The sequence below is a fragment of the Oryctolagus cuniculus genome, chromosome X (genome assembly GCF_051225735.1).
Source record: "Oryctolagus cuniculus isolate XC-2025 breed Fujian yellow rabbit chromosome X, ASM5122573v1, whole genome shotgun sequence".
Lineage (NCBI taxonomy): Eukaryota > Metazoa > Chordata > Mammalia > Lagomorpha > Leporidae > Oryctolagus > Oryctolagus cuniculus.
In genome coordinates, this window is record NC_142888.1 from 713,667 (window position 1) to 738,570 (window position 24,904).

The following is a 24,904-nucleotide window of genomic DNA, read 5'->3' on the forward strand; positions in this document are numbered from 1 at the left end:
TGGTGACTGTTGAATTAGGCTGCTCCCAAAGCCCAGGCACTTCCAGAGACAGGAGCTTGTTCCAACCTTATGACAAAAATAAAACCCAGAAACCAAAACAGGAGATGCTATAACAAGGCTTAAAAAATTCCTCAGGAAGCAGTTCATACTAGAGACTCATAGAATGACAATCACTTTAAGTAATATTCCAACCTCAGAATCAGTCCTTAAGGCATTCTGGTCTGGCTGGAAAGCCAAGGGGGAGCATTTCAGGCATGGAAAGCCAAGACACTCTGAAAAAAAAATGTCCTACATAAAGGACCCCGGTGGAAAGAAGTGGCCACCAAAGAAGGATGTACTTTTCTCTAAGGGAGGAAAGAACTTCCACCTTGCTTATGGCCTTGTCAAGCTGGTGGATTCAAAAGGCTTCCACAGACAAGGCAGCTCATGCCAAGAGCCTTGGGTGATCACTGACATCATACATAAGAGTGTTATTTGTTAAATAAACAAGAGTCACCGTGCACTAACTTCCCATGCAGGACCTCTGTCTCCAAGGAGTTGTACCATGAAACTTAATAGTAAAACTTGTTCTCAAGAATCAGTTCCTTTTAGTATATTAAATGGAGGATATTATTATGGCTCATAAGTCAGAGTTATGTCTAGGAGCTCACAAAAGATGTACCATCCTTGGGTTCTTCTTTAAAGACAATTAAGTTTCTAAAAGGAAAGAAGGGGAGGAAGGAAGGCAAAAGGAGGGGGGAATGAAATCACCTTGAGGAAGCAATAACATAGAACAGCCCTTGTCTAGACTGTTGAGGAACAGCTCTCTTAGTTGTTTTTATTCTATTCTTTCTTTTTTTCTTTATTTCTGTTTCTTTTTCTTTCTCAGAGTAAACAGGAGAGGGAGGAGGAAGGGGGGATGAGAGGGCAGGTATGGTGGGAAGAATTACTATGTTCCTAATGAGATACCTACAATTACTATGTTCCTTTATGAGATACATACAAATTTTAAAAAAGGAAAAAAAATCCTTAGGAATAATAGAAATAAATCTTACTTTAGAAAAAAATGCATTTTATGACTAAGGAAGTCACTATCTTTTTTTTTAAGTTTTAAGGATTTTATTCAGTAAGAGAAATGCATAGGAGAGTGAGGGCTCTATCTAAGGGAGAAAGGGATGTCCAGAAATTAAGTTGAGGCCACACCAAGCAGAGAGTAGGCCAGGAGCCACGTGCAGCAAGCGTTTGGTTATGAGCAGCTACAATAAGCTTAGCAGAGGTAGCGAAGTGAAGGTGGAGAGAGCGGGCAGCCCAAAGGCCAAGGGCAACAAGGGCAACAGAAGGCAATCAAGGCAAAGGAGCAAAAAGACCAGGTCCACCGTGTTCCAGGCCTTTTATTCATTTTCGAAGGGGCGAGTCACTATTCTTACTCAAAGCATGGGGTAGGGTGGAATGAAGATTAATACAACTTCTTATAATAAACATAATTAAACCAAAGCTATCAATCATTCGTGCTTATTATATACCAGGTACAATATTATCTCATCTAATGCTAATGATTATTCTCTTAAAATGAATACCATATGATCCCATTTTTCAACAAGAAAATATTATTTTAACAAAGGTAAGCAATTTTTTCAAGGTTACAACACTAACCTACAGTTTCATTATCAATCACGTAAGAAAGGCAACTTGAGAGAATTCATATAACAGAATAAAGAACAAAAGAACATGTTCTAAATTAAAAAAAAAAATACTGAGTCACTCCTTCAGTGGTGTTTGAAGAACTACCATATGCCAAGCAGAACTGAGTCTGCCTTTTACTCGATGTTTGATTCGGGCACATTCCATCATTCCTTTGTGCCTCACATCCACATTTATATAATGAGGTGTAACAGCACTTATCTCACAAGCTACTGAGATTAAATCACACCAAGCATTTGAAATAAAGCCTGTCACACAGGAAGTACAATAGCCATCCCTATCCCTCTGCTCCCCCCCACCCACACACCCTGCAGTTTTGCTTTCTACAGTTTCAGTTACATGGTCAATCACAATCCAAAACTATTTAATGAAAAATTCCAGAAATAATTCACAAGATTTCAGTTGCATGCCATTTGTGAAGAAACCTCCTACTGTCCTGCTTTGTCCCACCCAGGACATGAACGTCCCCTTTGTCCAGCATATCCACACTGTATGCTATAGCCCAATAGTCTTATCATGAGGGTACTGTAATGCTTGTGTTCAAGTAATCCTTACTTTACTTAATGGCCCCAAAGCACAAGAATAGTGATACAAAGGAGGCACCAGGGCATAAAGCATGGAAGGACAGATTAACCCTAGTATAGTGTTGCCCTGCCTTAGGGCACATAGGAAAAACTACAGGATATATAGGATTGGAACTATCAAAGGTTTTAGGCAACCACTGGGGATATGGGAATGTATCATCCACAGATAAGGGGAGACTTTACTCAATAAATGCCAGCTGCAATCAATGTACTGATCATCACAGCCAATTCTGGTTCATAGAGTATCTAACCTTAGAAACAGAATACTTGTGACCTAGTGATCTGTGAATGCTGAGATGTCCCCCTCCAATATAAATTGCCCTAATGCATACTCTTTTCGTCTACTAGAGGAGCATTTTGTAAACCAGGAAATCCAACTGTTTCAGAAATAATTAAAAATGAGGATATTTACAAGTAAGCGGGCTTGTTTTCCTCTGAATGAAAAGCAAATTCCCAAAGCTCAAGTTGTTTTCATTCATTATAGAAATAGAACAATATGGTCCAATTAGAAAAAAGTATCATCGTGAAACATAATCTACAAATGCAGCTTAATGTAGCCTGTATTTTATAGCAATGATTTTGATTTACAGAGGCAATTCTACTTAAAAGCACATTAGATTGGTCAACATCTACTTTCCAGTTGGAAAAGTCATATCTTATTGCTTAATTTCCAAATACATCACTTGTGGTTTTTTTTGTTTGTTTGTTTGTTTTTTTGACAGGCAGAGTGGACAGTGAGAGAGCGAGAGAGAGAAAGGTCTTCCTTTGCCATTGGTTCACCCTCCAATGGCCGCTGTGGCTGGCGCACCGCGCTGATCCAAAGGCAGGAGCCAGGTGCTTCTCCTGGTCTCCCATGGGGTGCAGGGCCCAAGCACTTGGGCCATCCTCCGCTGCACTCCCGGGCCACAGCAGAGAGCTGGCCTGGAAGAGGAGCAACCGGGACAGAATCTGGTGCCCCGACTGGGACTAGAACCCGGGGTGCCGGCGCCACAGGTGGAGGATTAGCCTAGTGAGCCGCGGCGCCGGCCCCCAAATGCATCACTTGTTATGGTTTTAAAGTATGTTCATAAATTCTTCAATACTCTTTCCAACAAGAAGTAGTACATAATTCCTCTCCCTTTGTATGAGACCTGGCCATTGTGACTCACTTCCAGCCAAAAGAAGGTGACAGAAATGACACTGTGCAACTTCCCAGACTGGATCATAAAGAGTTTTGTGACTTCCCCTTTCACCGCTTTCTTGGACCAGTTGCAGTGGTGGAAGCCATGTGCCATACCATTAAGACACTGAGGCAGCCTCGTGGAGAGGCACACACAACAAGGAATTATGGCTTCCTAGGAACAACCAGCAAAGGATCGAGGCCTTGTGCCAATGGTGTTACGAGTGAGCCTTCTTCTTGGATCAGATCCTCCAGCTCCAGTCAAGCCATCAGGTAAGGACACCTCCAGGGAGACCCTGAGCCAGAAGCACAAGCCAAGCTGTTACCAAACACCTGACCCTCAGATATTGTGAGATAATAAATTTGTCTTGTTATGAGCTACTAAATTCTGGAGTGCAGCTGTCCCGCAGTATTTGTGGAGGATTGGTTCCAGGACCCCATACAAATACCAAAACCAGAAAATTCACAATCAAGTCTCTTACATAAAATGGCATAGCATTCCCATATACGGTTGGTCCTCCTCATCTGTGGATTTCATATCCATAGATTCAACCAATCACTGAAAATATTCAGGGAAAGGAATGCATCTGTGCTCAACATGTACAGACTTCTCACTATAAATGATACAGTACAACTATCTACATAGCATTTACATTGCATCAAGCATTACAAGTAGGCTAGAGGTGATTCAAAGGACAGAGGAAGATATATGTGGACACTATTTTATATGATGGACTTGAGCATGTACAGATGTTGGTATCTAAGAAGAGTCTTGGACCAATCTCCCACACATGCTGATGGACAACTGTCACCTACGCACATCCTCCCATACACTTGGAATCATCTCTCTGGATTAGTACAAGACCTGACAGAATTAAATGCTATGGAAACGGTTGTTATATTGTATTTTTCAAGGAACAATGACCCCTCCCCACACAGAGTGTACATGCTAAGTACAGGTGCAATGTTTCTTAAAGACTTCCCATCAACAGTTGATAAGCGTCCCAGCATGCAGAACTCAAAGCTGTAGAACCTGCCCCAAGGGCTGCCTGTAACTTGTTACCCAGCAAGAGATAACTGAAACTAGATCCTATGGCATTTGTTTGGAGAACTGAAGTGATATTACTGAGAAATTCCATGACCAATACCTGAAGTAACTGAAGATATAATACCATAGTGCAAAATTAGGACAAGGCACTCTCTTACTAGCTTGCAGTTGGGCAATGAATAAATGCTAAGATCCGGGACAATAAAATCACAAAGTAGTTTCAGTTCATCTGTAAAGATAAGTAGGTAACTCAAAGGTGTGGCTTTCACTTGTGAAACTATCATTTAAAGAAAACAAACATATTAATTATGTTACCTTAAAATGTATGACAGGTTCTTAGATTTCTTAGTATTGAAAACAACCAAAAATAACTGAGCAAGGATTCTATTATTTTAATATGAAATGTCACAACTAATGTTTAATTGGCACAATGTTCTGGTTCACCACCCAATCCCTTGCATGTGAAACGATTAAGGAGAATCTATCAAACAGTCAGGCCTTAGGAAGATTAGACACTTCCACTGTTCTTGTTTGATAGTTGTTAACTGATATATAATAATTATACACATTTAGGAGGTATAGTGTGATATTTCAATACATGCATATAATGTGCAGTGGTCATCAGATCTTTTCACAGCATCACCAAGTTCCCCAAGTCCAGAACCTCTATATTCCAACTCTGGCTGGCTGCCACTACTATAGTTCAGGCCTTACTATCTCACTGAAGCTGAGGTAAAAACCTCATAATTAATCTCCTCATTCTGGTCCCTCTCTCCAATTTATGAATGTATTTATGCTACCTTACTTACTGTTCTAAAAAACACACATGTAGACCTGTCACTGTCCCTTAACTCAAAGCCTGGCATGCTCCCTGCCTTTCTCAAGAGACCGGTGATCCTGTATAGAAAGAAGCTAAGCACTGTTGTGAACACACAAAAGGGGCAGAGAAAAAATGGTTATGAACCACTGCTACATAGTTTAGCGTGGCACTCAAAACCTCATTACATAATTCTCGCTCAGCCTACTTTTATAGTGCTCCCTAGGCAGAAAGGAAAGTTATTCTCATGGACTTAGACTCAAACAGGTCTAAAAACATAAAGGACTATTAAGTGAAAAATTATTATTTTGGGTTTTTAAATATCATTGCAAAACATGCACATTTCAACACAAGTTATTTTGAACACACTACATTTAGAGTTTAAAATTAGATGCACTTAATATATTATTTAGTTATGAAGATGTTTTCCCAGACTTTTTTTAATCTCCAGGCTTATTCAATTTACATATATGTGTATACTTGATATATTTTCTACTGATGCAATAATCTAGTTTTCTCTTTGACTTTAATGTGTTTGGTCTCTATTGTTAAAATGAATTAAATTTAAAAATTTTCTAGCTTTATTGTGGTTTAATTGCTAAGAGAGTAGATCATAAGTGCTCTCACTGAAACATCTACTTTAAAAGTCCTGGGTACATGTTCATAAAACCTGCATGCCTATGAAATAAGTGGCATTTATTTAGTCTTTTAAAATTTTTATTTATATATTTTCATTTTAAATGAAATACAGAGAGACAGAAAGACAGAGAGATCTCCCATCCTCTGGTTCACTCCCCAAACATCCACAACAGCCAGGTCTGGGCCAAATGGAAGCCAAGAGCCCAGAATTCAATCCTGGTATCCCTTGTGGGTAGCAGCAACCTGAGTATTTGAACCATCATCTGTAGCCTCCCAGGATGCACCTACACAGGAAGCTGGACCAGAGCAGAACAGACCAAACTGGAACCAGGAATCCAGACACGGGATGTAGGTGTCCCAATTGGCAACTTAACAAATGAGCCAAATGCCTGCTCTAAGTAGCACTCATTTTTAAGATAGAAAGACTAGGGGCCAGCACCATGGCTCACTTGGTTAATCCTCTGCCTGCAGCACGGCATCCCATATGGGCACTGGGTTCTAGTTCTGGGTGCTCCTCTTCCAGCCCAGCTCTCTGCTGTGGCCTGGGAAGGCAGTGGAGGATGGCCCAAGTGCTTGGGCACCTGCACCCGCGTGGGAGATCAGGAGGAAGCTCCTGGCTCCTGGCTTCGGATAGGCGCAGCACCAGCCGTAATGGCCATTTGGGGGGTGAACCAATGGAAGAAGACCTTTCTTTCTCTCTAACTCTGCCTGTCAAAAAAAAAAAAAAGACTATCTGGAAACAAGCCAAACTAAGGTTCAATTTATGATTCATGATCCAATATAAGCAACCCTAATTATCAGGGCACCAGGTTTCTTAAGCCAGCCTCTGAGCTATCTGATGTTTTACTTAGTACCATTACACCAGTGGCTGCAGAAGCAAACAGCTAACTCAAATGAGTTTTTATCTCCTGGTTCAACTATGGCAGGGAAGGGGAGATTTGGAAGCACCTTATGTATAAAATACGATGTTATTTTAGTTTTTCCAGTTCTTTGATGTCAAACTGCAACATATATAGATGTATACTAGAAAAAATATATTCTAATGTAAAAACAGTAGGTTGACAATATACTATCACCCTTATCCATTCTTCTCTACTGACCCTCTTCCCCAGTAAACATGGTATTCCCTTTAAATGCTAATGAATTCATTTGGGCACTACAAATTCCAAAACTCTTTAAATAAACTCTCAGTGTGGTTCAGGAAGACTCTAGAAGAGTACTATAAAATTTGCAGATGAAATACAAAATTATCTGGAAGAAATCATATCAATTGTGACCAAGAGAAAGTATCTCTGGGGGAAAAAAAAAGAAGTAAGCCACCTGACCTAAAATCGCACTTAATACTGAAAATAACCTTGTGAACAAAGTACCGATAGATGCTCTTTTTCTAACATATATGACACTGCCAATCTAAGGAAATAAACTGGGCTACAAAAAAAGTCTACAGTTAAAACACTTCTTACATAAGTAAAAGTTATTTGTTGGGAACTACCCAGAACTGATCTCACTTAACCAACACTATATAGCAGACTAAACTGTCAGTGGGCGTGGGGGCATGGTAACCTGCTAAATTGGAGAACTGGGAAACATTATGTTCAAGAAGGCTTTGCCATACTGAAAGACTTCTAACTTTCTCCTATTAGCAAGTATAAACCACTGAAAGCTTTCAAAAAAAGAAATTACAAAATTGTTCTTTTGAATTATACAGAATCTCAAACAGTGCTTTAATGTGTGAGTGAGGTGAGACTGGAAATAGCAAACAATTAGGAGACAATTATGATCACTTAATTAAAAAGAGACATGATTTTGTAGGATATTTGATAGTAAACCAAAATGCATATATCCAATAGTTTCATTTCTAGACATGAAACCAGAGACTCCTACATATACTCAAGGGCATTGTTCTAGAATATTCACTATGCTATTATGTGCAATAGAAAAGAAAAAGTTGAAACTTAAATGACCACCAATAGGGGAATAAATAAACATGGAAGGAATACCACAGAATAGTTAAAAGACATGAATCAAATCTATGTATATCGTGATGACTAGATTTCAAAAATAAAATAGATGAAAAATTAAATTGAAGAGAAATGTATAATGCAGTAGCTTATATAAACTAAAAAGTACAAAAGAGCATTATATGTTTTCTATTTACCTCCAATAGCTACAATCCCTGGGTGCCGTCTCTGGGAATAGTATCAGGTATTGCTCTAAGCCAATGAGTTAAATTCATTTATTCCTCTTGACATCCTTATGCCCTAGGCACTATTATTAGCCCATTTTACAGACAGGGAAACTGAGGTAGACAGTTTCAAGATCTTCTCATAGGTCTACAGATGAGAAGTGTTACACCAGGATTCAGACTCTGGCAATCTGCTGAAAGATAACAAAAGCAAAACTGTAAAGAGTTCATGCCAAATTATGTACAAGTATTGATTCTGGACAAGAGGATGAACATCAAGGTAGGGGGATGGAGTCAGAGACAGATTTAAGTTATATCTGAAATGTTCTTATGACTGTATTCAATAAACAATTTTTCCCATAAAAATGTAAACATAAAATGTATGGGGCACAAGTCACTAAATTGTCATGCTATCATGGCTGACTACAGCTAAGGGAAATATGGGAGTTTTTTTTTTATTCTCTAATTTGAAAGGCAGAGATAACGAGAGTGTTGGAGAAACAGGGCCTGGAGCTCCATCCAGGTCTCGCACGTGGGTGGCAGGGGCCCAGATACTTGAGCCATCCTCCACTACTTTTCCAGGTGAATTAGCAGGGAGCTGGATTAGAAGTGGAGAGGCCAGGACTCTGACCCGCACCCATACGGGATGCAGGCGTGGCAGGTGGTGGCTTAATTCTCCCGGGGAGCCTGTTCTTACCATGTCAGTTTTCATCATCCTTCCTTTTAAAAGGGGCAACATTGTAAGTACAACGTTTTCCCTTCCATTCTTATTTTCTAACGGAAGAGCATAAGATTTATTACGATAGTGTATTAAGCTAAATGTTTCTCAGCCTTGGTGCTCTGTGGATATTTTTGTATAACTTTGCCAAGGTCCTCTGGGGGGCACAGAAGTGCCCCCCCACCAGGATTCGAGCAATAAACTGAAAAGACACTTCCCATTTTTAAACTTTATATAGTTTATATATAGCTATATAGTTTATATAGTTATACTTTAAGCTTTCAAAGATATTTGCAAGGATGAAGAAAGTGTCAAGCGAAACGATTTCTTGACTATCCCAAGGACTTAAAAAATCCACTTATTGCACTGAAAGACCCAGGCCCCAGGATGCATCTTCCTTCCTGCTCTCTCGCAAAGAGGGGACAGGGGACCAAACCCAGCACCGCAGCCCCCTGCACCAACTACCAGGGGGAAAAGACGCGCCGGCCTGGCCTTACCTCCGCCCAGCCGCCACGTTCCCGACACCCAACGCGGATGCAGCGACCCGCCGCTCCAAAGCTCCCGCCAGCTCGCCACGTACTGGGACGCCAGCTCTGAGACTGCGTGGAAAGTCGAGGGGGTGGAGCATACCGAGATTGTCAGGCGATGGTTGCCAAGGGAGGCTCGGGAGGCGGGGCCTCGGGAGAGTGTTGTGAAAGCCACAGGGCGGAGCTCCTCGGGAAGCGCTGGCGACCTCGCGGCTGGCGGGGGCGGGACCGCAGTGCGGGGTACGTTGTGGGGCGGGTCCCCAACGAGAAACGAATGGGACACACGCTGAGGGCCAGGTCCCGCCACCAGACCCAAGCGGCCGCATCGGATTGGGTGGCGCGGCGGCACTTCCGTCCGCTTTCAGGTGTCACGCGACCGCCTCCCCCTCCCGCCCTTCTCTCTCTACCTCCGGGACAGACTGGCGGGTGATGAGATACTGGGGCGGCGGCGGTGGGAGTGACGACGGCGACAGCAACTGCAATCACATCCATGACTGCGACCATGGCCGAGGTGAGGAGCCGAGTGCACAGCCGCTGGCCAACCTGGGCCCAGAAGCCACTTCTGAGGCCCGGGGGCCCGTGCGCCAGGTGCAGGTGGGCTGGGTTGAGGGTAAGCTGGGGCGGGGGCTGGGGGGAGGGACGAGTCTTATCTAAGGTCCCGTCGTGTCTCCCATGCAGAATCACGCGCAGATTAAAGCCAAGCTCATCTCCGAGACCCGACGGAGGTTCGAAGCTGAGTATGTGACAGGTGGGTATTGCACTCTCCGGTCGAGGAAGGTGTGCGGTGAGCATCCCCAACTTTGCTAGGATAGCTGTGGGCATCTCTGTGGGAGCTGTTAGGGTCCCTTTCGTTCCTCAGGGCAATGATGCTCTACGTATTTCAAAGGCTTTCCTCTCCGTAGCCTGCCCTTTCCATCACCCCAAGTGGACAGGTGGTTCTTCTGATGCGATGCTTCCTTTATGGAGTTCATGTAGGTTGGAAATCGGTGACTTTTTCGCATCTCCTCCTGTTTACGGAACTTGTAGGATACTTCTTAGGGCCACAACAAAAGGTTCTTCTGCTGCCCTTTCACCAGCAACACTGGGCAAAATGAATGTGGAAGCTGCCATAAAACTACTGATGAATACTTAATACTTGATGAGTACTTAAATTGGGTGTGCAGATTTTTTGCGTTTTCTTGACTGATTCCACTTTGGACAACCCGACCTGCTACCCAAGGAATAGGGCCTGGAACAAGTTCTTTTTATCTCACAATCTACCTCGTGAAGTACCTGTGAATTCAGAATTGATATACTACTTGAACATTCTGTGTCTGCATGACACAGACACTGAGTTGTCGAGTACTTAGCTGATGATTTAATACTCGTACAGTCATTGTTTAAAACGTGCAGAGTAAATATAATATGGAATTATATATAAATACGGAATTAAATATAACATGGAGTTATATACATAAATATGGAATTAAAAAGAGATCTATATGTTGCCTATCTTAAGATCCATTCTAATCCTGACCCTGGCACTAAATAGCTTGCTTGTCTGGTCTGAACCCATTTCCATATATGTGAAATGCAAATAACAAAATCATGTGCATTAAAGAAACTGTTTAGTAGCAGCTTCATGTAACTGGCTTTCAATGAGTATTTTTGTCTCCATAGTCATTTTGGTTATTGTAAAAGGAGCTTAAACTTCCACATCTTGACTTTAGTGCTTGGCAGAGGATCCTTGTAATTTTAAACTGTCCTAGATTATACATCAGTTGATGACCTAGAACAAATAAGGAAATCTGTTCCAAATATACTGGTCAGTAAATCTTTTCATACCTCCTTGCCAATGTTCTTCACACCCCAAACTTTGCACCAGAGAGTTGCAAAAGCACTTGCTTCACTTTTAGCCTAGAGATCTCATTTCTAATAACATCACTGGTTCAAGTAAAGACAGAAATCTAACACTGTTTCTATAGAAATGTAACTCTTGAGCTACCTGATTTATAAGCATTTTGAGAGGCAACCCAGAACTAGACCTAATGAACTAGTGACACCAAAAGTCGTTTACTTGTGCCCAAGAGAGGACACAAAATATAGTCAGAAACGTAGCGATAGACAAGATCTTCAAGGTCATCTTGTATCACTTTCTCATTTTTAAAATGAAGACAGTGAAGTCTACAGAGATTAAGTGATTGGCTCAAAAGCCCTGGTATTAGTAGCTAGGCCAGAGCTAGTGCTCAGGCCTTCTGAATTTCACTGGATTAATCTTTTGGCAACACCAGTTGTCACATTAGATCACATTGCTCCCCATCTTGACCCCCTTCAGTCCCTTCTGACTACATTTAGGAAAAAAAAAATCCCAGTTCTCCGTGGTCATCTATGATGTGAAGGCCAAACATGGTCTGGCTCTTGCTCACCCCTCCATTCTTGTCAGTTTCTATTATCCTTAGTACAGATTAGACTACCACCCACAATAAGAAACATATTTTACATTGCTACCCAGTACACACGTGCACACACTCACCTAAGTGAGGCCCAAACTCATTAAAGAATACTTATTCTGAAACCTCGTGACTCTGATGTTTTTTTTCTGTTTAACTTCCTTTTAGAAAATGCAATGACCCACAAAATTGACATCACAATTGAAAACATGACCCATAATTTGAAAACCATGACTAGCCACACTGCCTCATTTGTGTTCTACAAACAGAATGAGTCTGTTTCCATCTTGGGAACTTTCCACTTCTCTCTGCCTAGAAGGCTTTTTCCCAGTTAGTGTGCATGGCTAGATCTTTTTTTTTCTTTTCAACGTTTAAGTATATCTGAAAGGCCTTCCCTGATTATTAGATACCTTCCCTGTTTATTGCCTTTGCTTTATAATTCTTAACCATAACCTGTAATTATCTTGTTGACTTGTTTATTTTTTGTTTCCTCCAGTACATGTATATAGGTTCTGTGGCAACCTGTAGAAATTGAGGGCAGAGGCCTTGTGCATCTTAGTCACCTCTGTAAACCTAGCACAGTTCCCAGTATGTAGTCAATGAATATAGCAGTACTTCAACAGATATGCAAGAAGCTTAGACCAATGTTGTATAAAGAACAGTCCTAAGTGGCTATCCCCCTCAACCAAAATCTGGCAAAGAACAGCCCACACAGTATGTTCCAAAAAACAAGCATTATTTTTCTTTTTTTTGACAGGCAGAGTTAGAGAGAGAGACAGAGAGAAAGGTCTTTCTTCCGTTGGTTCACCCCCCAAATGGCTGCCACGGCTGGCGCTGTGCCGATCCAAAGCCAGGAGCCTGGCGCTTCCTCCTGGTCTTCATGCTGGTGCAGGGCCCAAGCCCTTAGGCCATCCTCCACTGCCCTCCTGTGCCACAGCAGAGAGCTGGACTGCAAGAGGAGCAACCGGGACAGAATCTGGCACCCCAACCGGGACTAGAACCTGGGGTGCTGGCGCTGCAGGTGGAGGATTAGCCTAGTGAGCCGCGGCACCGGCCAAAAGACAAGCATTATTTCTAATTCAAGTGCTATGTGGCAGTAAGTATATTTGTCCTGAAATGTGCACATAGGTAGGTGTGAACACATGTGTGTAGCTTATGTGCACAGCAGAATAAATAGTAATGGAAAGACTTGCATGGGAAAGGCATATAGAAACCTTTAAAGATTTTATCACACTTGTCCAGTTGAACTGTTGCATCAGATAAAGGTACAGTTGGAGAGGTAAAAAGATTTTTTTTTCCTATATTTAAGTTTGCTCTTTAGAAATTAGCTCATGTTTTTAAAACATCTACTTCCCATCTTCCTCTGTCTTTCGCTTCTTCTCTTGTCATTAACAATGTGTAGTTTCATAAGAGGCTTATGGCAGACTTAAGCAAACATGATGTTTTTCCCAAAGGAGAATATTATCTGCAAGATTATCACTTCAAGCAGTAACTACTTCCAGAAACTGTCTTGGAAGGAGATTCTTGGGAATTCTAGGCGCATTTCTGCCTCCATAAAAATTAAGTTATCAATGATAGATTTTTAGCGAGAATAAAAGTAAAATACACAATAAGTCCATCGTGGTGTAATTTCTTTTCTCGCTTCTGTGAGAAGTACCATGCTGAGTCTCAAATGAGAACCATTTCCCATTTTTCCTTCCTCCTCCTTGTGTCTAAGACTAATCTCTTAGGGCAATAATTTGTTCAGTTCCTCAAGCACTCACACAATTAATTCTGGGAAGCAGTGTGTCAGGAGGAAGAAAAAGAATTGAAAAAAGAAAAAAATAGAGCCCTTCCCCAAACTGCTACAATCTAGTAGAGGCATTAAAACTGAGAGAATTCTTAAAATGAAGGCGAATTATGTTAAGGAATATTAAGAATGTTTAAATATTTTCCGCAAGAATTAAAGACAGTGAGAAATGCCATTTCTCAAGTGGTTAGGGGTGACTGGGTTAGCACAAAGTTAGAAAGCGCTTCATAGCTTTTTCCATGCACCTGAGGAGGTGGTAGACCTTGGCCAGTCAGAGGAGTTGATCCAGGCTAATCAAAAGCACTCTCAGCTAAGGCACTGCGGTGAGAGGCCACGGAGCATGTTGGGACGCGGTAGGAAGTCCACATTAGTACGCAGTAAGGCGGGAAGGATATTTGCCTGAAGTCAATGGCGATATAGCATAGAGAGCCTTGCACACCAGAGGGATGTATTTGTACTTAAGTGAATACAGGGAGCCAGTGAGGCCTGTGACTTCTGTTGTTTTAGATTGTCTGACTTTACAAGCATATGCATTCCTTTAAATGAATGTGGTTGGTTGCCAAAAAGGTCTGAAGAAACCCTCTTCCCCCAACCCCCATTACGTGGCCATTCAGAGATAGCTCTGAGAGGGAATACATTTTTTTCAGTTTTTTTCTGTACGTTTAAGAAAGCAAAGATAAAGCACCTCTGTATGTAACTGTGTTGCACTTTTTATTGCCATGACTTATTTCCCGTGTTTATGAAGTAAGCAAGATTGTATATTACCATTTAATAATTGATTACTAAATAAAAACTTTCTTATCCTTTTTCTTAGGATAGTCCCTTTTTAGATATCTAGATTTATTCTAGTTTTTTGTTACTACAATTTTTTGTGCAGCACTTAAGATTATTTCCTCAAGATTCATGTGTAGAAATTGAATTATTGGTTTCAATAGTGTGACTGATTTTAAGATGTGTAATAATATGTGCTAAAGTTCTTCCATAGATGTTGCAGTAACATTCCTTCCAACCAGCCTATAAGAGAGTTAGTCTCCCCTTATCCATATTTACTTTCATCATTCCTTAATTGGCAGTCCTTTGTTTTAGTTTACATTTGAGTGCTAATAAGGATAAACTTCTCATAGCTCCACGTCCATTTGTAATTGAAGCTTTTTTTTTTTCATTAGTTTGGCTTTTTAGATACTGCTATGGGCTTTTCTTGTTTATATCACTTTTACTCATTCCTTCGTGGTTTCTAACTTACCATTAAGTAATTTTTTCTCACCCAAAGACTTTCTCTAGTCTTTTAATTTTCGTTTGGTTTGGCGTATTGTTTTCTAATTTTTTATGTGCAGACTATATAAAACACGAATAAAGTAAACACTCATGTACTGTTGACTCAACCAAGACACAAGAACCTGTCAGTCCCCTAAAAGCCTCCTGCGTTCCCCCATCCTTGTCATTCGGGGGCCAGTAGCTTCTGCATTTGGCGTTACTCATCCTCTTGGTTTTCATTAGTTTTTCCACATATGATGGACTCTCCACCAGTGCTTTCCTGGGTTTTGCTTCTGTCTGAGCTTCATATAAAAGCTGAATATATTTGTCTATGATTTAATGATATTGCTCAAAATTCATTCATATTATCAAGTACTTGTATAATAAGTGTAATCCATTCTTTATATGGCTGTATTGTAGTTCATAGAATGAATGTACCAACTGAGGTTGTATCTAGGTTTCTGTATCACATACAGTGCTATTGTGAACTCTTACAATGTCTGGTACCCACATGCAAGAATTTCTCTAGGGCAGTATTTTTAAGAATCATTTCAAGGAGTTTGAGAGGTCAAAGTATTTTCATAAGAATACTAAGCATCATTATCCTTTTTCTCTCATTTCTCTCACAAGCATCCAGCAAGGTTTTCCAGGGGCTACATGGCAGGTGGTGATGTCATTGCTTTGACAGCTGATAGAATGTGTACTTGTGTGTTATGCTTAAATTCTTTCTCAATTTTAATACCTAATACATTAACTATCAATAAGTATAATCCATGTAATGGAAAAGCTTTTCAGGGGTCCTGAGACCAAAAATTTTGAGAACTTCTGCTCTAGTGTTTGTACCCAACAGTGAAACGGGGACGTTGTAGAACAGACATATGTTCCCTGGACTAGTTAATTCTGAACTGTTTCCTAAAGTGATTGTACCAGTTTTCATTTTAACCAGCAGTATTTGTGTATCCTTGTTTTCGCACATCCTAAAATTTGGCACTACAGGATTTTGGGAAGGAATATTTTTTGTTCATCTTATTGGGGTTCTGGGATATCTCATTTTGGATTGAATTTACATTTCTTTGAGTAACAGTGAGTTTGAGTACCTTGTTTCGTATTTTTATAGGCCATTTGGTTTCTGCTTCTATGAAAATCACTCTTCACACTCTTGTTGGCCTCCCTGTTCTTCATTTAAATTTTAGAAACAATATAACATATTTCTACAAAGAATCTTTTTGGTTAGGATTTTGAGTGGAATTGTGTTAAAATCATGAAATCAGTTTTAGGAAAGTTGACATCAGGGGCCGGTGTTGTGGTGTAGCAGGTTAACCCTCTGCCTATGATGTCAGCATCCCATGTAGGCGCTTGTTGGAGTTCCAGCTGCTCCACTTCCAATCTAACTCCCTGCTAATGGCCTGAGAAAGCAGCAGAGGATAGCCCAAGTATATGGGCCACTGCACCCATGGGACCTAGCTTCTGCCTGGCCCAGCCCCAGCCATTGTAGCCATCTGGGGAGTGAACCAGCAGATGGAAGATTGATATATCTGTCTGTATGTCTGTATGTCTGTCTCTCTGACTTCTCTCTCTGTAACTCTGCCTTTCAAATAATTTTTTTTAAATCTAAAAATAAGAAAGTTGATATCAGAGTCAGTCTTCCTATCCAAGAACCTGGTATATTTATGTGTTTGTGTATGTGTGTATCTGCTACAGTCTTTCTTGTTGAAAGATTTATACTTTGTCTACAATAATTAACCCTTCTTTTGTTGTATTTATTCCCAAGTGTTGGTCATGTTTTAGTTTTACATTGTTATGTAAAGATTATATCTTAAAATTTATTGTCTAAAATGTGTTTATTGATTTATGGAAAATATGCAATATTTGTATAATAATATTGAATTCAGATATCTTATTACTCATTAATTCTAATAATTTATCACTATATTAGTTTGGCATTTCTATGTAAATTATAAAATCACTGTGAAACACTGTTTTCTTTCAAACTTTTTAATTTGTATATTTTTGGTATTTTTACCATATACACCAATTGGAACCTTTTGAATATTGTTGAATAGATCATAGAAAGAGAGTTCTGAACATGTCATCATTAAGTATGAACTTTCTAGATGTCTTTTTTCAAATTGAAAAAGTTTCCTTCTATTCCTAGTTTGCTGATTTGTGGAGTTTTTCCCTTATGATTTTGTTTCCATCATGATTAGTAGTTGAATTTTACTATATGCAGTTTCTTCATCTGTATGTACATTTATTATATCTGATAAAAGTTTCATTTGGTTTTTCTCCTTTAACCTGTTTATAAAGTAGAATATACTGATCAGGTTTTTAAAAGTAAATTGCCAGACTCCATTTGTTTAAGAAGTTTGCATCTGTATTCTTGAATGAGCCTATAATTTTCCTTTTTTGTATTTTTCTTGTGCAATATTAACATCAAGATTACATAAACTTGATAAACGTAGACTTGTTTCCTCTTTCCTATTCCCTAGAAGATACATTCATTGTTTAACTTGATTCCACAAATTCATCCTCACCACACTACCAATTTATTACTGTTATTTTCTATATCATTGTCTGTTTACTTAGCATATATTTAGTAATATTTTTCTTTGCCATTCCCTCTGGAGTTTCAGATCTTGTATCTAGAATCATTATCGCTTCATCTCAAATATAACGTTTAGATTTCCCGTGGCGAGCTCTATTGGTGACAAACTTTCTTAGTTGTGAAAATGTCTTTATTTTGTCCTTGGTGTTTCGTTTGTTAGGCAGTTAACTTTGAGGAATGTTTCATTTTGTTAGGCCGAAGGAGACAATATGGCTATAGAAGTAGGAGAACCAGAGAGGTGTAGTAGTGTAGATGATAGGAAAGGAAACGCTCAAGGACTAGATGAGCAGTGAATAAAAGGGACCCTGTAGTACCGGCACAGAGAACAGGTATTCTCCTTATCAGCTGTGCTCTCCGGAAAAAAGAGTAGAAGGAAAATGACATGTAAATTGTAACTGTACAGTTTGGTAATTTGCATGAATGTCTAGATTATGAAACCCCCCACAAGGGAACAGCTCCTGTTTCACTTATCTGCATCTGTAATACCTAGCTCTCTTTTGGGTAGCATGTGGTGGGTGATCACAAATTAGTCTTCATAACTAATGAATTGTTATTGTCCCCAAAGGAGAAAGCCTTTAAAAGATTGGCAGACACTTGGATTTTTTTAAAATTCTGCTCCATCTTTAACATTCTCAAGGTTAACCTTTTTAAAGAGGTCATGATGGGAATAAAATAGAAAGATCTTAAAAGAGTTATTAGATGAATGGATAAAGATAATGTGCCATAAATACACAATAGAATACTATTCAGCCTTTTAACAAGAAGGAAATCCTGTCATTTGCAACAACACAGATGAACCTGGAGGACGTTGTGCTAACTGAAATAAACCAGACACAGAAGGACAAACATTGTGTGATACCACTTATGTGAGGAATCTAAACTAGTCAAACTCATGGAAGCAGGGTAGAATGGTGTTTGCCTGGGGCTGAAGGGAGAGGGGAGACTGGGGAGATATTGGTCAAAGGGTCCAAAATTTCATCTAGCTAAGAATAATAAATTCAAGAGATCTATTGTACAACATGGTAACTGTAGTTAGTAATATTTTATATTACTTGAAAATAGCTAAGAGAGTTAAGTGATCTCACCACAAAATGTTAACTAATATCACCCAATGTAAATGTTAATTGGCTTGATTTAGCCATTCCACAATGCAAAAATATCATTCACTCCATGGAGGTGTACAGGTTTTATTTGTCAATTAAAACTTAATAAGAGTGTAGAAGTTTTTGCTTTTATCTGATATTACTTAACATTTTGTGGTGAGATCACATACATAGAGAGATAGAGAGGGGAGGGAGAGAGAGAGAGAGCTTGGGCAAGGGCTTCCATCCACTGCTGTACTCCCCAGATGTCCAGAAGCCAGGAACTCAGTCCAGGTCTCCCTGGATTGGGGGCAAGAACCCAATCACATGAGCCATCCCCTCTGCCTCCCAGAGTGTGCACCAACAAGAAGCTGGGGTCAGGAGCCAGGGCCTGGAAATAAAGCAGGCACACCAGTGTGGGACACAGGTGTCTTCACAGCTAGGCCAAACACCTCCACTAGACTTGTTTATTTTTGAATCTTTATTCTTAGCAATAACTGTTTTTCAGTGCGTGGCAAATAGTCTTTGTTTGCTGTTTATTATAACTTATCACTTTAAGCTACTGATACTTATTCTTCCTGTATCCTCATTCTGAATGTTTAGTGAGAGGCAACTCACTGTTGCAAGTCTGTTACAAGAATACTGTTATCATTTCTAGGATACCAATATCTCTGAGAGATTGAATAGATCATAGCTCTATAACTGCTTTTGCAAAGAGGACCAAAAATTTGCTACATTTTGTCAAAGCTATTTTCAGCTGAATTTATGTTGACTGTAGAGATTGGGTTTATGTAAGGAAGCTTCAACAAAGTTCATGGAGAATGGGATTAAAAAATGATGTGTTTTCCACCAACTTTTTGAAGTTTTTTAAAAATTTATTTATTTATTTGAAAGAGTTACACAGAGAGAGAAGGAGAGGCAGAGAGAGAGAGAGAGAGAGAGAGGGGTCTTCCAGCCACTGGTTCACTCCCCAATTGGCTGCAATGGCCGGGGCTGTGCCAATTCAAAGCCAGAAGCCAGGAGCTTCTTCCAGGTATCCCATGTGGGTGCAGGGACCCAGGGACTTGGGCCATCTACTACTACTTTCCCAGACCATAGCAGAGAGCTGTATTGGAAGTGGAGCAGCTGGGACTTGAACCAGCACCCACATGGGATGCTGGCACTGCAGGCAGCCGCTTAACTGGCAATACCACAGCACTTTTTTTTTTAATGTTTATTACATTGTACTTCACGGTTGGCCTATTATTTGTAGGCACTTTCCCCCTGAAACTGCTATATACTCACAACTGACATAAGATATTCATAGACAACTTTTAAATTTTGTACAGGGCCGGTGCCGCGGCTCAATAGGCTAATCCTCCACCTGCGGCGCCTGCACCCCTGTTCTAGTCCCGGTCGGGGCGCCAGATTCTGTCCCGGTTGCCCCTCTTCCAGGCCAGCTCTCTGCTGTGGCCCGGGAGTGCAGTGAAGGATGGCCCAAGTGCTTGGGCCCTGCACCCCGTGGGAGACCAGGAGAAGCACCTGGCTTCTGGCTTCAGATCAGCGCGGTGCGCCAGCCACAGTGGCCATTGCAGGGTGAACCAACAGAAAAGGAAGACCTGTCTCTCTCATTGTCCACTCTGCCTGTCAAAAAAAATAATAAAGTAAAATTTAAAAAAAAGTTTTGTACAGGTACTTAACTCTATACTCACGTCACTGGAGAAAAAACTGGGTAAATATATATAATAGAAAGTAAAAGACATGAGAAACCCCATATACATTTAATACAACTTCCAGGAGGGAAAAACAGAGACCATATTACTAAAGGAGATAATAGTTGACAGTTACCCAGAGTTTATAAAAAAGCATCAAATTGCGCAAATGGGCTTGGGTGGCGGTGGTGGTGGTAATGGTTCCTCCTGGCCCTGTTAATTTCAGGGCCAGGCCGAGGGGAGGATGGCACCTAAAGCCAGGCCTTTCTAGGGCTGGGTCCCAGCCATGTCAGAGGTGACCCCGAGTCTGCTGCAGCACTGGGGCACTGGTTTTAGGAGAGGCGGTGACTTCGACTCTTGGGGCCAGCTGCTGGAGGTGATAGATGAGTATCAGATGTTAGCAAGACATCTACACAAAGAAGCCCAAGCTCCACACAATAATTTCAAATTTACTAAAGAACCAAATAAAACCATAGGCAAAATTGCAACATGCTTGGAATTGCGAAGTGCAGCTTTACAGTCCACACAGTCCCAAGAAGAATTTAAACTGGAGGCCCTGAAGAAGCTAGAACCGATCCTAAAGAATATTCTTACATATAGTAAAGAGTTCCCGTTTGATGTTCAGCCTGTCGCATTAAGAAGAATTTCAGCACTTGGTAAAGACGAGAGTTTGGAATTTGAAGAAGAGGGTGGTGCTGGAACAGGGTCTCCTGATTCTTCTCCTGCCAGAGTTCCTGGTACCGTATTCCCGAGGTTGCCCTCAGACCCAGGGATGACATTACCCACACTCAGGATTGAGAAGAGAGGTCTGAAAGATGCTGGGCAGTGCATCGATCCCTGTGTTACAGTTAGTGTGAAAGATCCGAATGGCATGGAGTTAACTCCTGTGCAGCATACTCCCGTGGCTTCACAAACAGAAGATACATATGTTCACTTTAATGTGGACGTTGAGCTCCAGAAGCATGTTGAAAAATTAACCAAAGGTGCAGCTGTCTTCTTTGAATTCAAACAATGCAAGCCTAAAAAATGGTTTACCAGCACCAAGTGTTTTGCTTTCATGGATATGGATGAAATTAAGCCTGGGCCAATTGTAATAGAGCTATACAAGAAACCCACTGACTTTAAAAGAAAGAAATTGCAATTATTAACCAAGAAACCACTTTATCTTCGTCCATATCAAACTTTGCACAAGGAACAATCCTGACATGAATAACCTGGAACTTCTGTGAATTTTGCCACTTGTTAGAAACCATCACAGCTCTGTGTAGCATATTCACCCATCAGAAGGCAGAAAGCAAGCTGTACTTGTGCCAGCAGGCCAGAGGGAGTCCATTGCAAGCTGTACCACAGAATTCAGAGTCTAGCACATCATTGATGTAAAAGACTCCTTTGGATACAGGTTTATTGTAGATTTTAAAACATATTTTTACTTTTCTATTGTGCAATTCATAGTTGTTTTCTAAGTTAGCACTACTCCTACCCTGCTTCCTGGAAAAATACTGCTGTGGGTAGATTTGCTCATCTTCAAACTTAATACAGCAATAAGAATGTGCTAGAGTTTACATACATATCTGTTCACTTTTGCTCCAGTATGCTCTTTTGGTTTGAGTTAACTTCAAACTTTGGGTTGAGGTGGGTAGAATAGTATCAGATACTTTAAGAGAAAATGGACCAGTTATGCTGCCTAAGAAGGTGTGTCTGGAAAAGATAGGCTGCTCCTTTGGGGTTGCCTACATTCACCCTGATCTGATCATTTTCTTGCTTAGAAATAGTGTGCCTTGGCCAGATCAGTATCCCGTGTGGGAGTGTTCCCCAGGCTGTAGATGTGCGTTTTTCCAGATGACCAGATTATTTTTCTGAAAGTGAGCATACTTTTAATCATGTTGATTAGCTGTTCTTCTGTATCATGTTGTTATTCTTTCTGATAATGATTCTAGGGTTAACATTGGAACCATCTCAGAATTACAGATTTTTAGATGGTTCACAATGTCTTCCAAATCATGTAATCTAAAAATAGTTGAGTCAGATGCTAACAAGATATTGCGGGAACAGCTACTATTTTTCTGACAACTGATTGTGAAACCTTAAAACCTGCACAGCTCTTCTTATAGTGATGAGTATGCAAAATCTGGAAAGATATTCTATTTTTTTAACATAGGTAGATAGGATTGCCATTTATTTCCTACTTAGATATATTGGAATTCATCCATATGGGAATATGCAGGTCATTAGCTTATTATAATTTGACTATTTACATTACTTTTGACTTAATGGGGCACAAATAAAATTTTCATAGTACACATGAGGTAGATATTTGATACACAGAACATTAAAATTTGTGATGGGCTCTCGGTGGGTTAGATGTAGAACCCGTGTTTTTTAATATTCACTATTTTAATGAACAATGCATAAGGGAATGCAATTTCAGTACTTGGCCTATTTTTAAACTAGTGTAATAACCCTAGTCATGCCGATATGTTTGCTTTTTGAAATAAGTAATCACAATTAAGGTGTTTTAGCCTTTGCACTTCAAGAGCTAGTCTTTACTTTCAGTTGTCCGTTAGGTCAGTTCTGTTTATTAATTGGATATTAATAAAAACTATATGAGCCAGAAAGAATTCTCAACCAAATTTAGTCTTGTCTCTCATCTTGATTGGATTAATTTCCAGATTCTCAAGTAATTCAGTCCAAAGTAGGGCTAGAGGATGAAGAATTTGCCTTAAGGAATTCCTTTTGTCAAATCCCCAAACTGTAAGCTCTTCAAGGAGCAAGAACCATGTTTCCTGCATGTCACACACACTTCCCTAGGTGCTTGGCAGCGCTCTGTAGCCTGCGGAGTACTCAGTACCTGTTTGATGTTGCTGATGAGACCTAAAATAATCATCCCTTAAAAATCCTACTATTAAAACGTGGCAAAACTGAGAAAACGCGTCAAATCATAAAATTAAAGAAGCATAGCAATCTGAGCATGATAAGGAAAAAGAAATGAATCTCATAAATATATCATGAAAACATGAAGGACAAAGAGAAAGCCTTGCAAACAGAGAGAAATTGCAGAGTGTCCACAAAGGACCAAAAATGATACTAATACTTGGTTTCTCGTGTAATAGTGATGCCAAGCAACAATGAAGTGGTATTCTGAAAGCGCTCAGGGAAGTAACAGCCCACTTACAATATATATTAAAGTAAAGGTTAAAGTGTTTCAGTTGGCAGTCCCTTGCTGATTTAGGGAAAAGCCTATACCAAATAGAATGCAGAAGGAAGAAGAGGGACACAGGAAGCAATGAAGAGCAAAGAAACAGGTGAGCAAATTAATAAAGAGAAAAATAAATGTTGATAGTAGTAAATAAGAATGGAGGAAGTGAAAGGAAAATATTACATGTACTTGTCCAGAGTGAAAATAGACATTACTTTTTAGATTTTATTGTTTTTTTTTTTTAATTTATTTGTTGGGGCCGGCACCGTGGCTCACTTGGTTAATCCTCTGCCTATGGAGCCAGTATCCCACATGGGCACTGGGTTCTAGACCCGGTTGCTCCTCTTCCAGTCCAGCTCTCTGCTGTGGCCTGGGAAGGCAGTGGAGGATGGCCCAAGTGCTTGGGCCCTGCACCCGCATTGGGAGACCAGGAGGAAGCACCTGGCTCCTGGCTTTGGATCAGTGCAGTGCCGGCTGTAGCAGTCATTTGAGGGGTGAACCAATGGAAGGAAGACCTTTCTCTGTCTCTCTCTCACTGTCTAATTCTACCTGTCAAATAAAAAAATAAAAAATAAAATTTCTTTGTTAATTTATTTGAAATGTAGGGCAGTGGGTGTGGGGGAGCTGGGGGCTGGACAGGCAGATAGAAACAGATCTTCCATCTGCTGACCCACTTCCCAAAGGGCTGCAAGGGCCAGGGCTGGTCCAGGCCAAAGCCAAGAGTTCTGAGCTTCATCTAGGTCTCCCATGTGGGTGGCACGGACCGAGGTATTTGGGCCATCATCTGATGCCTCTCAGGCACATTAGCAGGCAGCTGGATCAAAAAAACAGAGAAGCAGAACTCAAACTGGACAGGACATCACATATAGGATGCCGGCCTTGCAAGTAGCAGTCTAACCCACAGCACCATGACACTGGCCCCCACGATTTTGTTGTTTGAAATGTGAAAATTTAAAATAAAGATAACCAATTGATAGAAATAAAATGTTTAATTTCCCAACTAGTAGAGAAATGAGAAATGATGAAAAAGCAATCTCTAATACCAAGAAGCAAGAAAGAAAGAAAAAAGAAAGAATTAGAAAACACAGAGGAAGACAACAAAAATAATCCCAGCTTTACCAGTAGTGACTACAAATATACAAAGATTTATACATTATTAACTGTCAGAATAGATTTTAGAAATCATAATGGCATGTAGCCTACAGGAGACTACTCTGAAATAAATTAAGATAGAAAGGTTGGAAATAGGTATACAAAACAATATTAACCAAAAGTAATCCTGTGTTGGCAGTACTTTCATTAGACAAAATATTATTTAGGCCAAAAAAGGAACCCTTAATAGGTATAGTAATTAAGAACTAATAACATAAAAAAAACTACCTAACAATATAGACTTAAATACCTAAAGCAGTAGCTCCCAGAGTTAGAAAGGAAGCTCAAGAAATCCACAAACATGTTAAATAATTTTAACAGCAGGCCTCTTTCAAAAATACACAGAACA

The 24,904-nt window shown here is 40.2% G+C and overlaps 2 protein-coding genes and 1 pseudogene across 15 annotated transcripts in view; 2 read left to right on the forward strand and 1 right to left on the reverse strand.

Annotated features, from left to right (window-relative positions):
• Nucleotides 1–9,683, reverse strand: part of FANCB (FA complementation group B) — a 37,395-nt gene extending 27,712 nt beyond the window's left edge. For 2 of the 5 annotated variants that reach the window (XM_002719930.6, XM_089324786.1), the window contains exon 1: nt 9,328–9,683. In XM_002719930.6, coding sequence (XP_002719976.4) covers nt 9,328–9,683 — 356 coding nt within the window. Of the gene's footprint in view, nt 1–8,085; nt 8,329–9,327 lie in introns of all 5 variants that reach the window. The other 3 variants (XM_051827591.3, XM_051827590.3, XM_089324785.1) reach the window with 3 other exon arrangements.
• A 43-nt stretch (nt 9,684–9,726) lies between these two features.
• MOSPD2 (motile sperm domain containing 2) overlaps nt 9,727–24,904 on the forward strand; it is a 74,498-nt gene continuing 59,320 nt past the window's right edge. For 6 of the 9 annotated variants that reach the window (XR_016228340.1, XM_008272358.5, XM_008272357.5 and 3 more), the window contains exons 1-2: nt 9,727–9,868; nt 10,036–10,105. Coding sequence is in view for 5 of the 9 variants with exons in the window: in XM_008272358.5 (XP_008270580.2) it covers nt 9,848–9,868; nt 10,036–10,105 (91 nt within the window). In the remaining 4 variants the exon portion in view is untranslated. The remainder of the gene's footprint in view (nt 9,869–10,035; nt 10,106–24,904) is intronic. The other 3 variants (XM_089324789.1, XM_089324790.1, XR_016228341.1) reach the window with 2 other exon arrangements.
• Nucleotides 9,803–23,677, forward strand: LOC149119523 (axin interactor, dorsalization-associated protein pseudogene; annotated as a pseudogene). The gene is made up of 3 exons (XR_016228342.1): nt 9,803–9,868; nt 10,036–10,105; nt 12,544–23,677. The product of XR_016228342.1 is annotated as an axin interactor, dorsalization-associated protein pseudogene (transcript).